The 14,763-nt window shown below is 40.5% G+C and overlaps 1 protein-coding gene and 1 pseudogene across 1 annotated transcript in view; one reads left to right on the top strand and one right to left on the bottom strand.

Moving 5' to 3' along the window:
- LOC117710281 (NACHT, LRR and PYD domains-containing protein 1a-like) overlaps window positions 1-10,520 on the top strand; it is a 38,934-nt gene extending 28,414 nt beyond the window's left edge. Inside the window, exons 9-13 of the mRNA XM_034505027.2 lie at window positions 2,335-2,597; window positions 3,072-3,197; window positions 4,155-4,296; window positions 9,721-9,765; window positions 10,195-10,520. Coding sequence (XP_034360918.2) covers window positions 2,335-2,597; window positions 3,072-3,197; window positions 4,155-4,296; window positions 9,721-9,765; window positions 10,195-10,520 — 902 coding nt within the window. The remainder of the gene's footprint in view (window positions 1-2,334; window positions 2,598-3,071; window positions 3,198-4,154; window positions 4,297-9,720; window positions 9,766-10,194) is intronic.
- A 3,501-nt stretch (window positions 10,521-14,021) lies between these two features.
- LOC117710904 (U6 snRNA-associated Sm-like protein LSm5) lies at window positions 14,022-14,470 on the bottom strand (annotated as a pseudogene).
- Between the last annotated feature and the right edge of the window lie 293 nt (window positions 14,471-14,763).

Raw genomic sequence — 14,763 nt, forward strand, 5'->3', positions numbered from 1 at the left:
CAGCATAGCAAGGAATGCTCACACCACAGCAAGACAAACACCATCACAAGAAATTCTCCAGCTTTGTGTCCAGCCATGGAGCTCAGGGTATCATTCATTGGACTCCAAAGACTGAGATAACTCCACCTCTCCAGTTGTACAAATGAAGCACACATAGCCTCTCATTAGACCATGTCTCTACTCCTTGCCTAAAACTTTATTTAGCAGAAAAAAAAATGTTCTAGTTTCTTGAACATCCTAGGATTTACATTTCCCCTTAGCCTTCACTTTTAAACATTCATAGAATAACCTCCCAGGACCTCCTCACAGGATCTTTGACTCAGGCACACTGCCTGGCCTCAGCTTCTCTCTGAAGCTGTGCATCCTGACTCAATGACCCCCCCCCCCCCAATAGAGCATCTTTCAAACATAAAAAAACCTACAGAGATGATACTGTCAAGTTCTAGTGACTGCTTTAAGATGTGTCCACACAAATAGCTGTATGATGTGCTGACCATAGGGAAAAGCTCACTTGAGTATTTTGTATCAGAGAAAACCATCAGTTAAAGCTTTCTACCTTTAAATGAATTTGGCTCCTCACAAGATGAAGAGTATAGAGTGAGATTTTACCCTCAAGACACCTTTCCTATTGCCACAGTACAGTACAGTACAGTATAGTGCAGCTTTCCCTTCTGTGCAGATGATCTCTTTAACAATTACAGGTGATTCTGAAGCATCATTCAGAATGTTTTTTTTTTTTTTTTTTTTTTTTTTTTTTTTTTTTTTTTTTTTTTTTTTTTTTTTGCCAAGAAACTTCTCCTGACAAATTAGTCCCCCATATTTAAATTCATCTTTATTCATTCAGGGTATTAGCAAAATAAACCTATATTCTTGACCAAATTGTTGCATGAATAGTTAGTTTCTTTCCATTTAAATTTACCAAATCAAAACCTTTCTACTCTCAGGAACCTCATGAGCAGGCCTCCACTGCCTCTCTTGGCATTCTTGTCTTTCCAGCATTCACCAGAATGGCACCATAAGCTCTGCTTTCAGGAGAGTAGAATATTTCCAGTCCTAAGTATCAAATTCTTTAATATTCTATCCACCAACAGTTCCAATGGACTAAGAACCACTTGATCTGGCTTTTAATAACAACATCTCAACTCTTGGTATCAACTCTCTGTCCAGGTTACTTTACTTGTGACTCAATAACCAATACCTGACCAAATAAACTCAGGAGAGAATATATTTATTTTTCCTCACAGTTCAAATGTAAAGTCAGTTTATCATGACATGGAAGTTTGAAAACATGGAGGTGTGGCACCTGATAAACTTGCATCAATAGGTAGGGAGTAGAGAACAGTGAATGCTTGTGCTCATGTGACATTCTCCATTTAACTCAGTCTTGGATCCTTTTCTGTGGAATGATGTTACCCCACCTGGGGGAAGATCTTCCTAAATCAATTACCCCAATAAAGATAATCTCCTTCTATTATGCCTCCAGGCTTAGATCCAGGGTAATACTAGATTTCATTAAGTTCACATTTAAGATTAAATTCCAGGGATCCTTATACATTGTCTTTAGCACCCTGGGTCCCATTCATAGCAACAAAACTCTGTCTGGCAACAAGGACATTAGTGAACACTGCAAAATTCCAAAACAATTAGGTTGGTGATGGCAGCACCTTGGTGAACCTGTAGGTTTTCATGTTTCTGGATATAGTCTCTTTATAGCATCTTTCATTAACCTCTACTCCACTGTGAATATTCATGTAACAGCTATCTAGGGACAAAGTCATAGCTGTCTCCCAATGAGAGGCAGTCAGCATAAGTCACTCCTGGAAGCAAGGCACATTTACCCTCTTTGGCATCATGAATTTGTAGTGAGAAAACAGTTGATAGTTCCGCAGTATTATCACTGAAAGTTAATTAGTAAAATAAATATAAACTACACAGAAATCATAATCAAGGCAGGTTACAGAAGAAACTTGTTATTGGGGCTTACAGTTTCATAAGATGATACAAAGATCTTCATGGGAAGGAGCATGGCAGCAAGCAGGCAGGCATGGCACTGGAGCTTACAGCAGTAGCTGAGAGCTTACATTCTGATGGGAAAGAAAGAAAACTGATGGTGGTATAGACTTTACAAACCTCAAAGCCCACCAGTGACACAGCTCCTTCAACAAGGGAATACTTCCTAATCCTTCCCAAGCAGTTCCAACAAATAGAACAGACCATTCTAATTCAAACCACAAAAATTCATAATCATTCTAAATCATTGGGTACTAGTTTCCCAGCCCAGCATGGATAGATGGAAATACTAAATCTACATCTCTTGAATCTCTTCTTTCACAGTGGGAATGGTAGACAGCTCCTTGTTCCATGTTGCTCACTTTCAAGAACATGGGATGGTCCTAGAAACCCCAGCAAGAGTGGAAGAGCATTATGCAGTACTGGAAAACCCAAGCTTCTCCCCAATGGGAGTTCTACTGAGATTGATTCCTGCTGTGGGACAATTCATCCCCATCACTTCCATCACACTGATTTACTATCACCTCCATCTCCAGGACGTCACCTTTCACCTTTACCTGATTCCCGATGACTGCACTATTCGGAAGGTGACACTGAGGACCACAAATGTGGGGCCATAGTGGACAAACAGAAATTTTGAGTTATAGCTAGTGAAATCCTTGGAGATATTCTGAACTTAGAGTTGGGATACATTTCTATAAGGGGAACCTGGTGTGTTTATACAATTCTGCCTTCTTGTCCCCCTACCCACACACTCTCTTTTATGCCAATTTACTAATACCCGAACAGCCTCTGTAGTGTCTTACCACCCACAAGAAGGATGAAAAAGCTCTGTGCTCAATCTGCAGCAACTCCCTTCTTCTGTGGCAGTTACTCTGTTCACAAAATGATCATGGGGTCAACAATCCAAATATCAGTGTGTCAGAACACAAGGTAGATGGGAGCTCATGATGTGTCATCACCCTATCCCACAAAATGTCCTGATCAACCACCTCACTTTTTTCAGATCAGATGTTGTAGCCCAGAAATCTAGATAAATCACTGTCTGTAATGTTCCCTAGGCCATTGATGATGAAGAAATGAAGTTTCAGTTTGTGCGCATAAACAAGCCACCCCCATTAGATGCTCTTTATGTTGGTTCCCGCTATATCGTGTCTGGCTCCAAAAAGGTGGAAATTATCCCAAAGGTGAGCATCCAGGTATTTCTGATGCAAGGCTTGGGAAACCTGTGGGGCTGATTACACAGATTTGTAGAAAACTAAGATTAAGGAGAAAACAATTAAGATTTGGGATGAGCAAGAATACATCAAAGTTATGTGTAAATTAATTGGAAGAACCCAACAAGAATGCACATTAGTCCTGGGGACTTAAGGAATTTGAATCAATATTGCACAGAGAAGTTTCCGGCTAAACATGGAGGGAAGCAGCCCAGGCTGAGGATTTGTGAACAGGGCTTTCAGGATGAGCTCTCACTCATCCATGGCTATCATGGTTTGAAACTGAATTTTTTCCTACAAGTGTAAATGTTTAAACAGTAAATCTTGGTCTCCAGACAGTGGTAGTATTTGGAGAATTCATGGAATCAAATCTGTGAGGCCTGATTGTCATAAGCAAGCCATATGTGGCAAGCCTTGAGTCTTACATCCATGCCCTGCTCCCACCTCAGACTGCTCATTCCTGATCCTCTGGGATATAACAGGCCATGCCACAAATTTTTCTGCTAAGAATGGAGCCCCAGCTTCAATGCATTCCCCACCATGAAATTAAACAAAATAAACCTTTCCTTAAGATGCATCCTGTCAGGTTTTGTTAGAATAATGAGAAAAGAAACAGCATGCTGGGTGCCAGCTGGGTCCTCAGCCTTCCAAGTAAAGATGCATGTTCAAAGGCTGTGTCACAGCAGTGCAAAAGATAGTCAATGTCTAATGTTGTGTGCAAGATCAAGAGATTATGAGGTTGTAGAAAGTGTTCATTTACATCAGTTTAGGCTTTTCCCACAGTCTTTTTCTTATCTCTCTACCTCTCCTTCTCCATTCCTCCTTCCCTCTCTTTCTCCCTCTCTCCTTCCCTCTGTTCGTTCCTCTCCCCCCTCTCTCTCACTCACTCCCTCCTCTTCCCTCTCCCTCTCCCTCCCCCCCCTCTAGGAACTAGAGCTGTGCTACCGAAGCCCCGGGGAATCCCAACTCTTCTCTGAGATCTACGTTGGACACATGGGCTCGGGGATTAAGCTACAAATCAGAGACAAAAGGCACATGAATCTGATATGGGAGGCCTTTCTGAAACCAGGTAAAATTAGTTTAAGACAAGAGACCCTAAGAGTTGAAGAAAGACAATGATTAAGGAGAGGTATATTGTCATTATTTCTTGGTGCCACAATAGTCAGATCGTTCAAGTGGTTTTCTAGATCAATAAAAGGTGGTAGGACCAAATTTGAACTATGATACTGTGTTAGCCAGCTCTTCACAATTGTGACAATTATGTGAGAAAAAAAACTTTAGAAGAAGAAAGGTTTCCTTTGATTCAAGGTCTTAGAACCAGGTTTCTTTCCATGGTCAGTTGCCTTCATCTCTTTGAGCCTGATATAAAACAGGATATCATGGAAGTGGGAGCTCCCATGTTAGAGAGAAGGCTGTTCATGTGGTATCTTAAAAGAAAATGAGGGGGAAAGAGATGGAGAGAGAGAAAGAGGGACTGGGAAGAAAAGGAGGAAATGGAGCTGAGAAGAGCAGGAGAGGAAGTCCATGCACTACATTCTCACTTGGACATGCTCACTGACTGTCCTTCTCCAACTGTACACTCCTATGAGATTCCCTTTCCATTCTCAGTACTCACTCCATGAAGAGAGCATTGGTGTATTGCTTCATTCATAGACTCACAGCCCTCAGGACAGTCACTTTTGAATACTGCTGCAGGACTGGGCCTTCAACACATGACCATTTTTCAGGGAACACATTGTATGCAAAGCACTACATACCCTAAGCCATGTTTTCTCTGTATTGACTTTCTGCACCCAATGCTCTATAAGTGACAGATTGAGGTACACAAAGATCTGGCTCCAGATCACATAGCAGCTCAGCTTTACAGTGAAGGGATTTTTACCAACATTAAATACTTGATGATAAATCCACGTACAATTTGTATTAATAAATTATTTTACCAATTTCATGCATACATACAATGCATTCTAGTCACTCCGCCTTAAAAAAGTAAAAGAAAAAATGTCTCCTCTCCTCTCACTCCTACTTCTGCCAACTTTGCTTCTTTTCTATGAATCTGTTTGACACATTCAAAAGGTTGATTGCATCTCACAGAGTTTAACTTGGACCATCTCTGGAACCAAGGGTTTGGTACTATACTGAAGAACATAATGATCTCACCAGCAGGTATACAGATGGAATATTTACCTCCCCATCTCCCATAGTTTATTATTTGCCAGTAGTGTAGCAGGATGTGCACTGTCCCTGCGAGCTGCTCCCCATGGATAGCTAATTGATGGACATGCCCAACTAGTGAGGGTCCAGAGACAGGAGCTGTGGGTGCTATGAGTTCACTATGGCCATGTAAATACCCTGCTTATAAGACAGCACTTCACAAGCCTTCTCCATACAGTATGTTGCTGTATTTTTTCTAATTCTCCTTCCACAATGTTACTTAAGCCTTAATGGGGTGATATAAATGACTTAATTACAGGAATGAGTATTCACCCATACTATTTTTTCAGCATAGTGTACATCCTTAAATATGTGTAGTCACCTCCATTCACACAAAAGAAAGAAGTAGTTTTGTTCGCGGTATAAATATAGATATTTAGAAGGGCATTAACTATGTCCATTTAGCTAAGCAGCAATAGCAGATTTTCTTGAGAGTCTAAGATTTCTACAGACGTGGGCTGGTTTATTTGTTTTATAAGATTTACACTGCTAGGGATGGAGTCTATCTTATGGCGTGGGAATCACAGAGCTAGTGACTGCTCACATCATGTTTGTGCCACTGTGCAGCAGAGGGACCACCTTGGCAGGTTGGTTTATGATCATAGAGAACACAGCTGGGTCCGACTGTTGTTGATGCCTTTTCTTCCTCAGCAACAGGAAGAAAAGCTTCCAAATCTCCTCCAGCGTGAATTCTCTATAGCAAATGTCTAAGAGCTGAGGTGTAATCAAAACTAATGCCTAATCTACTAGTTCTTCTGGGGAACTAGTCAGAATGTCCTGGGCTTCTGTTGTCTTAGGAATCTCCAGGACTTCCCTGCCCACAAACTCCTGAGGAGGTATCCCACTTTTAGAACTGTGTTTTTGTTTGTAAACTCATTAGTAGTAGGATTTCCACTTCAATCCCTGTATGGTGTTTCATTTTTTTATAGTTACCAAATAATAGGGTCCTAGTTTACCTACATTTTACCAATCAACTACTGTTCTTTTTTCCATCCATAAACCAAGTCCCATTTCTAGTTTTCAGTTTCAAGAGATTTAGAAGCCTCATGTAACAGATGTGGCATTTCGTTCAGGACCTGGATTGTCTTGTTAGTTATCTTTCCTAGTTAGTACACTTACCTCTAGTAATGCCATTTTCTTCACACCTCAGGCAAAACCCATGGTATGAATGTGCCACACATCCATTATCTAATCCTCTGTTGATGGAGAGCTAGGTTGATTGCATTTCCTAGCTATTGGGAAGAGAAATTCAATGAGAATGGTTATGAAAATGTCTCCATTGTAGAATAGAAAGTATAGAAATGTTAGTGAACAAACAAACAAACAAACAAAAAAACCAGGAGCTAATTCAATGCAAATCACAACAGGAACTTTACTCAAGCTAGCTTGGGCCCCTCATTCCACGGTCTGCACACATGGTTTTGCCGGAGAGGAACCCTGAATATCTATAGTTGTAAGTCTTTATATAAGGCAACAAGTTAGGGGTGAGTGTCTCTAGCCTGGCAAGCATCTAATTGGAAAGCTGCTATGGCCTGTAGCATAATTGGCTGCTACTGAGAGTGTTACTATAAACTTAACTTTTGCTTCCCTCTGCATTGGTGGTCGTCATCAGGGGGTGGGCTTGTTGGGAATTAAACTGGAAACACTGGATTTGTTTGTGGAGACTAACTTGAAGACCCTACCTAGTCTTTTTGTGGTTAGCCTAGAAACTGAAGCTAAGCTCAGGTTTTGTTGAGGGGATAACTTAGAAACTAATGGTAGATACAAGTCTATTAGTTTACCTGAGTTCAATTTTTCTAAAAAAGAGTCTGAACATAAATGGTTTGGTCTCTCAGTTGGATATACTACCAGGAGTGTAAGGCTGAGTTATAGGGTAGTTCGATTTCTGGTTTTCATGAAGCCTCCAGATTTATTTCCACAGTGGCTGCTCTAGCTTGGACTACCTCTGGCAGTGTTCAAGTTTTCCTTTTCCCACATCCACTCCAGCCTTCATTGTCATTTGTTTACTTGATACTGGATATTCTTAAGGGATGAGAATAATAAAAAAAAAAATTAACCTGTCGTTTTCTAATTCTTTGGTCACTCCTATGATACCATCTTACAACTAAGTTATTTTCTTGTTGTTTAGGTTTTGAGTTTCATGTATATTCTAGTTACTAATCTTTTGTCAGATGTTATCTGTGAAACAGTTTCTCCCATTCTTACCTACATCTTCAGTCAGTTGTGTTTTATTTGTTATACAGAACTATTTCAGAGTCTTGAGATACAATTTGTCAGTTACCATAATGGTTTTACTCCCTGTGCTAGTAGAGTCTCATTCAGGCAAATCCTAACTCATGCTACTATGTCGAAAACTACTCCCTACTTATTACTCTACCAGTTTCAGGGGTTGAGTCTTACATTTAAGTTTTAGATATTTTGCATTTGAATATTTGAAGGTGACATATAGGCATGTAGGTTAATTCATCCACGTTTTGCCATCTAGGTTTTCCAGTACCATTTGTTGAACAGGTTGTCTTTTGTCCAGAGTCTATTTTTGCCGTCTTCATCAGTGTTTAGACAGATGTGCTTGTGTGGATGTCTATCTCAGTCCTCTATTCTATTAAATTAAACTGTGTGGTTGTTTTCTGCCAACACCATGCTGGTTTTAGTACTACAGCTGTAATATTAATTTTAAATGGGGTGTAAGGATGCTTCCCACATACTTCTTTTGTTTAGGGTTACTTTGCCCATGTTTCATCTTTAGTAGTTCCACATGTATCTCAGAATGTTTCATTCTCTATGGAGTCCCTGGAACCTTGATTGGGACTGCATTGAACCTGTAGAGATCTTCTAGTAGACTGACTATTTTCACAATATTGACTCTTCTAAGCACTGAACATAGCAGAGGCATCTTTCTATCTTCTAGGCCTTCCTCAATTTATTGCTTTAATGAATAATGTTTGGTAAAAATTTTTGTGCCGATCTTTCATTTCTATGGTTAGGTTTTCTGTCCAGCATTTTGGTTTCTTTGTTTGTTTGATTGTTTACTCTTATAACTCATCCATATATGATGACATATATGGATGTCAATATGACATAGACAAGTGAAAATAGTAATGTTTCTCAAGTACAGTGACAACACAGTTCTAATCAAGCCACACTGCCAAAGCCAACCTCCTCCAATAAATGCTTCTGGGAATGACCAGTCCTTGACAGCTGTCAAACAATGGTGGTTCTTGCTCCTGTGATGGTACAAACAACTGCACAGGGGGCAAATTGAACTGTTCTAGCATCAGGCTAGGGTTGAAATTTCACCCCAGCACTTACTCATCAGGCAGTCCTAGAGAATGACTTAACACATGAGTCTGAACTTCCTCACCTGTAACTGAAGATCAGAATGAGTAACTGGTAAGGTGTTTGGAAAAGTAATATGCTGTTCATACACATCTCATAGTACGACCCTTAGCTGATAGGATCAAGGATGCTGCTTTTCTTTATATTAAGCTAACATTTTCCCTGTATTTTGGGTGCATGGGTGGATACTTCCAAACAGTGTTCCTCTGTGTAACAAGCTCAGGCCTTGAATTTACAGAGATTGCTTGCCTCAACCACTAAAGTTCTGTGATTAAAGACATCCGCCACCATACCCAGCCTCCACATATTTTTCTTAATTCTGTCATTTAGGAATCATGAAAATCTATTCCTTTCAATTGGGGAGATTATTCAGATACTAGAAGGTTAAAACTGGGGCCCATGTGTACACCCAGGCTTACATCTTAGTTTTAAAATTCATGGTCATGCTGTCACTTTCTTCATTAGATGCTCCAGTTTACATACAGCTCAGGGTGCACCAAGACAGTCTACCTAGCATGGTTTGTAACCAATATCATCTTTGTTTCACACCAATGGAACCAGGGATTCCCATTACTACAGACTGAGTTCTTGAAATGATTTCCCTAAACTGTTAGAGCACAGTGAATCTAGGAACTCTCAATACCTTGAGGCTTATTCATGAGCTGTAGTTTATTAATCTCCTTTACTTGTGATTTAAATTCACTCACTATTTCCATGTAGTAACTCTTGCTTCACCTTAATTCTAACATCAAATCCAGAGCACAAGTTTGTCATATCTGAGTGTAAAACAAATCAAACAAGGACATAAAGCTGTTCACCTTCCGGATTATATCAGAATGTCTGTAGTTCGTTCTCAAAATCTGTCATGAGTTGGAGTATCACAGAATGCACTGAGTGTTGGCAAGGACATCATTACAGATGCTTCACCTCTCCTTTCTTCCAGGTGACTTCAGACCTGCACTGCCCAGGACTGCTCCATCCTCCAAAGGTTAGTAAATTTCTACGAGGCTAGAGAAGCCAATAGTATTGTGTAGTATTTCATCTGATCCTTGAGAGAAGGGCAGAAAGTAATGAAGGGTCCTCAGTTTGCAAACCTCACCAGAATGTAGGAAAGGCTCATAGACAAGGCAAAGTTGCCTCTTACGTACCTTGCTGCTTTCCATGGTGACAACAACTCTACTCACTCCCAAACTGAATACCTGACCAAGAACCCTACCTCCTGGTTATGCAGAGTGTCACACTGATATCTTGCCTCAAGAATGTAATGCTGTTTTTCTACTGGTCTTACAGAGGAAGAAGGGAGCCAGTGGTGAAGAAGAAAAGAGCAGTTACAGGAAAAGAGCAAGAAGTGAACAGCCAATCAGAAACCCCAGGGAAACATTTCTTTGCTCAATGACTTTCTCATCTTTATCTTTAGATGCTCCTTCCTTGATACATTTCATGGACCAGCATCGGGAGCAGCTGGTGACCCGAGTGACATCAGTGGATCCTCTCTTGGACAAGCTGCATAGTCTGGTGCTAAGTGAAGAATCATATGAGGCAGTGCGGGCTGAGACCACAAACCAAGACAAGATGAGGAAGCTCTTCAGCCTCAGCCAGTCCTGGAGTCAAGCCTGCAAAGACCAATTCTACCAAGCTCTGAAGGAGACCCATCCTCACCTGATCATGGACCTCCTTGAGAAGTCAGGTGGGGTCTCTGGGTATTTGACATCTCAGGGACTGAAGGTTGAGCCTTCTCCTTAGAGTCCTGGCTCTGCCTGAACTTCCTTTGGTCCTTAGTTTCTCCATCTGTAACCGGTGGCCGGGGGAGGGGGTTCCTTTCTAAGGGCACTGTTTATAGGTCACATCTTGGGGAGTCAGATGTTACCCCTTGACTTCTCTAGCCAGATGGTGAGTTGAGCATCTCAGAAAATACCCAGTGGGGCCAGTAAGTCTAACCAGGCATTGTCCAGCCTACTCTGATGGTCAGACTGGACAGCCTCAAGCAAATCTGACCCATCATGATACAAGCAGGATGGGGATCCTGAGAATGAAAATAAAGAGATGTGGTTCTCCCTAAAAAGTAAATGTCTTATAAATAGGAAAGGGAGGGGGCTTTTAAAATGCATATTGTCTGATCAAACAGAGGTGTAGGGAAGTCACATGATACAACAAGGGACTCACCACCAGAAATACATCAAATTCTGCATATTGCTAATTAATCTTGGGCAGTTGCATATGTACAAGCCTGTCCTTGTAATGGCTTTGTAAGCCTCACATTTGGATTCATCATCCCAAATAGAGGTGTGAGTCACAGCTTAAGAAACTGATGTGTGATGGTAGAACAGGTGACTGAACAGAAGGCTGAGTGGTTAGGAGCAGCTCTTGGAGGTTGTCAGAGTCCTATTCCCACACTTACTTCAGGCATCTCACAAGTGTGTAACACCAAGCCCATGGATAGATACAACATCCTATTTTGTACTTAATAGGCACTAATACACAGATGCACATTCAAACACACACAAATATGTGGGTTTTTTATCTTTATAAAAGAAAGGCTAAATGGGAATCCTCTCCACTGCTCACCCATCTCCCAGAGGAATTATCGCCTCAAAACTCACAGTTGGACTTGAGGCTTGCAAGGCTGTGTGCTTGACCTAGAACACAGCCCTGCCAGTCTCTTACCACAGGTTACTCAGCTTTCCCTCTATATCATGCTGTTGCATCTCTTTGCCAGGCCTATAGAAAGAGCAGTTAGCTAGCTCTTCAGTGTCTCCCATCCTTTCCTCTTGACTCTGCAGGCACAGTAGCTCTGCTGTGGGGATCTCTGCACCCTGCTTTTCTTTCTCTTTTGTAATACAGTATTTTGCTGTTTCTAACTCCTGCCCTAACTAAAAGTCACAGATGGGCAGCTTCCACCCAGATATCTTACTCAGAATCTTCCAGGATTTTATTGGATAATTCCAAATTTTGAGCTTTTTTTTCTGTGATATTGCCTTCATTGAGAATTTAGAAGTAAACTAAACAAATAAGGCAATGACAGGTAAAGCCAAGTTTGTTAAACTTGTATGACAGTTATGACACACTGGGCTGTCAATCAAGGTTCTTAAAGATACATGTCATATATGACACACTGAGTTTATTTGTAAATAAAAATGCTAAAATATCAATAGTTAATATACATTCTATACAGTGAACATATTACAACTTTAAAAAAGGATATATATTTTATTTCATGAATTGCTGATGTATTCAAATGAGTTCCCATCACTTTCTCTGTCTTCTCACTGCAATGCAAGGTCATGGAGTGCTCTGTCTGACCCATGCCTCCATACTGATTTGGTTAGGATGGGCTGAGACACAAGTCCTGACAGAACAGACTTTCTGTAGCCGACAACAAATCTGCACTGAAACAGCCTCCATAACTGAGGTTCTCAGCTTGGCTCTTCTAAAGGATAAGCTGCCTGGACAGCAGTCAGGATCGGTTGCTTCAGTTAGATAATGGCACATTTGCATGTAAAAGTGTGTCAGTGAATAAAATATCTTAGTATTAAGTTTTCTTCCAAAAATGTTATTATTCCTTCTCTGGGCTCTGTATCTGAGGATGTGATCTGCAACCTGCACAGCTGGTGTCTCTTTAATACAAACACATGATGTGGTACCAGCAAGAGACACCTAAAACTGCAGAAACACCTAAAACTGCCAGGTCACTTAATAAGTCCAAAGGGACTGTAAGTATTTAGAAATGGAGACTTTGTAGTACACACTCATCTCACATAAACCAATAACTTGAAAGAAATATACTTTATATGATGAAAGAAGTGTATTGACATGTTTACATTTTGTGTTAATGATAATTAAACCTGATTATAACAGTTAATTTCTTAAAATTGAATTTAAGATGATTAAGGGTTCATTTTTTACATTTCCTACATAAAGGGAAACCTATGCTATAAAGGTGATAAATGGCAACTATCTGCTTATGTGGCAGTCTGCTGGGGAAAAGGTTTGTGTGTTTCCTTCTGTTTTGTGATTGTTGTTGTTATTCTTGTTTGTAACTGTAAATACCCATTGGTAAAGACTGTTTTGTATCACATTACCAGTTGTGACTTAGCTGTCCATATAACATGTTTATCTATGTGACCTGATACCAACACTCATAACAGAAAACAGAATGGTCCTGCTTCTTGGCTGAAGAGGGGTGGAGTGGTCTGGGGTGTAAATATGTTTGTTTTTCAGCCTGGTCCTTCCTTACAACCCTAGAATGTTTAAATATTTGGTGCCTTCCAGGAAACATTAGAATATTAACAACCAAACCCTTTGGTTCTTGACACCTCCAGTGTTTTGCTTTAAAAAACAAAAACAAAAACAAAAAACATCCTTATTTTTAAATTTAAATTTATGTCTATTTATTTTTAATTGAGGGATAAAGATGGAACAGAGATTGAAGGAAACTCCAACCAGTGATTTGCCTAACTTGAGACACATCCCATGTAAGAAAGCCAATCCCTGATGCTATTGATGATACTTTGCTATACTTGCAGAAAGAAGCCTAATATCACTTTCCCTGAGAGGCTTCATCCAGCAGTAGATGAAAACAGATACAGAGACCCACAGACAACATCAGGTGGTGCTTGGGAGGCTTGCGGAAGAGAGAGGGATACAATTGAGCAAGCTGGCAGTGTCAAGGACACCACAAGAAGACCTACAGAATCAACCAACCTGGGACCATGGGGACTCACAGAGATGGAACTACCAAACAAAGACCATGCAGTGGCTGGACCTAGGTCCCCTACACATTTGTAGGAGGTGTGCAGCTTGTTCTTCATGTGGGTCCACTAACAATTGGAAAGGAGGCTGTCTCTGCCTATTTTACCTGCATTTGGATCCCTTCCCCCTAAACTGCATGGTTGGGCCTCATTAAAAAGCATGGGCTTAGGCCTATTGCAAGTGGATATCCCAGGGTGGCGTGGTATTCAAGGGGGACTTGCCCTTCACTGAGGAGAACTCCATGGTGTGGGGGAAGGATTTGTAAGGGTGGGACTGGGAGGAGAGGAGAGAGGAAAAATGCAATCTTCATATAAAGTAAATAAATACTTTTTCAATTAAAAAGAATATTTTAAACCATGATAAAATTATCATGATTAGCATTAAAAGGGGTGTATATTTTCAAAGTATTTTACTTTAATGGAAACTTTGTTTTATATAATCTAAACATTAAATACTTGAGAAAGCCTGAATCTAGTGAAAGTCAAGGAAATCCAGTCATACTTTATGCCCTTCTCCTTGAGGGACCAGTATTATTATATTATTTCCATTTAGTAAAATCTGATCAAATTTGTATCTTTCCTCTGTTGTAATTTCTGTGTAAAAACTGTGACATCTTCCAAAACCATATAGACAACAAATCCTAGTAAACTGCCATCAGTTTCTTTCTCATTCATCTTTTTTTCTTCCAGCCTTTTTGACACAAAGTATTCCTGTGTCATCTTGGCTGTCCTGGAACTCACTGTGTAGATCAGGCTGGCCTTGAACTCACAGAGATTCACTTGCCTTTACTGCCTGAGTGCTGGGATTAAAGACGTGCCAACATCGTCCAGCCCAAAAATGTCTTTATCACTGTTCATCATTATGTCAATTCTTGATTCCACACAATTGTCCATAACGTCAATTCGTAAGAGATGCAATGGGTTCATGGTGGCATTGGCCGACATGGTCACACTGGAAGTCTGGTTTGCTTTAACCAGTGAGCAGTGCTTCCTTCAAGGTGTGACCCTCATGTTTGGTTTGGGCAATTTATAAACTAATAAATAAGACCAGACCTCTGAATCCTTATCACCTCCCTCTTACAACCTGAATTTGGCTGTCTCAAATGCCAGACTGCATCGAAAATATCATCCTGAGTGAGGTAACCCAATTACAAAAGAACACACATGGTATGCACTCACTGATAAATGGACATTAGCCCAAAAGCTTGGAATACAATGCACAGACCATATGAAGCTCA

The sequence above is a fragment of the Arvicanthis niloticus genome, chromosome 6, assembly GCF_011762505.2.
Source record: "Arvicanthis niloticus isolate mArvNil1 chromosome 6, mArvNil1.pat.X, whole genome shotgun sequence".
Taxonomy (NCBI): Eukaryota; Metazoa; Chordata; class Mammalia; order Rodentia; family Muridae; genus Arvicanthis; species Arvicanthis niloticus.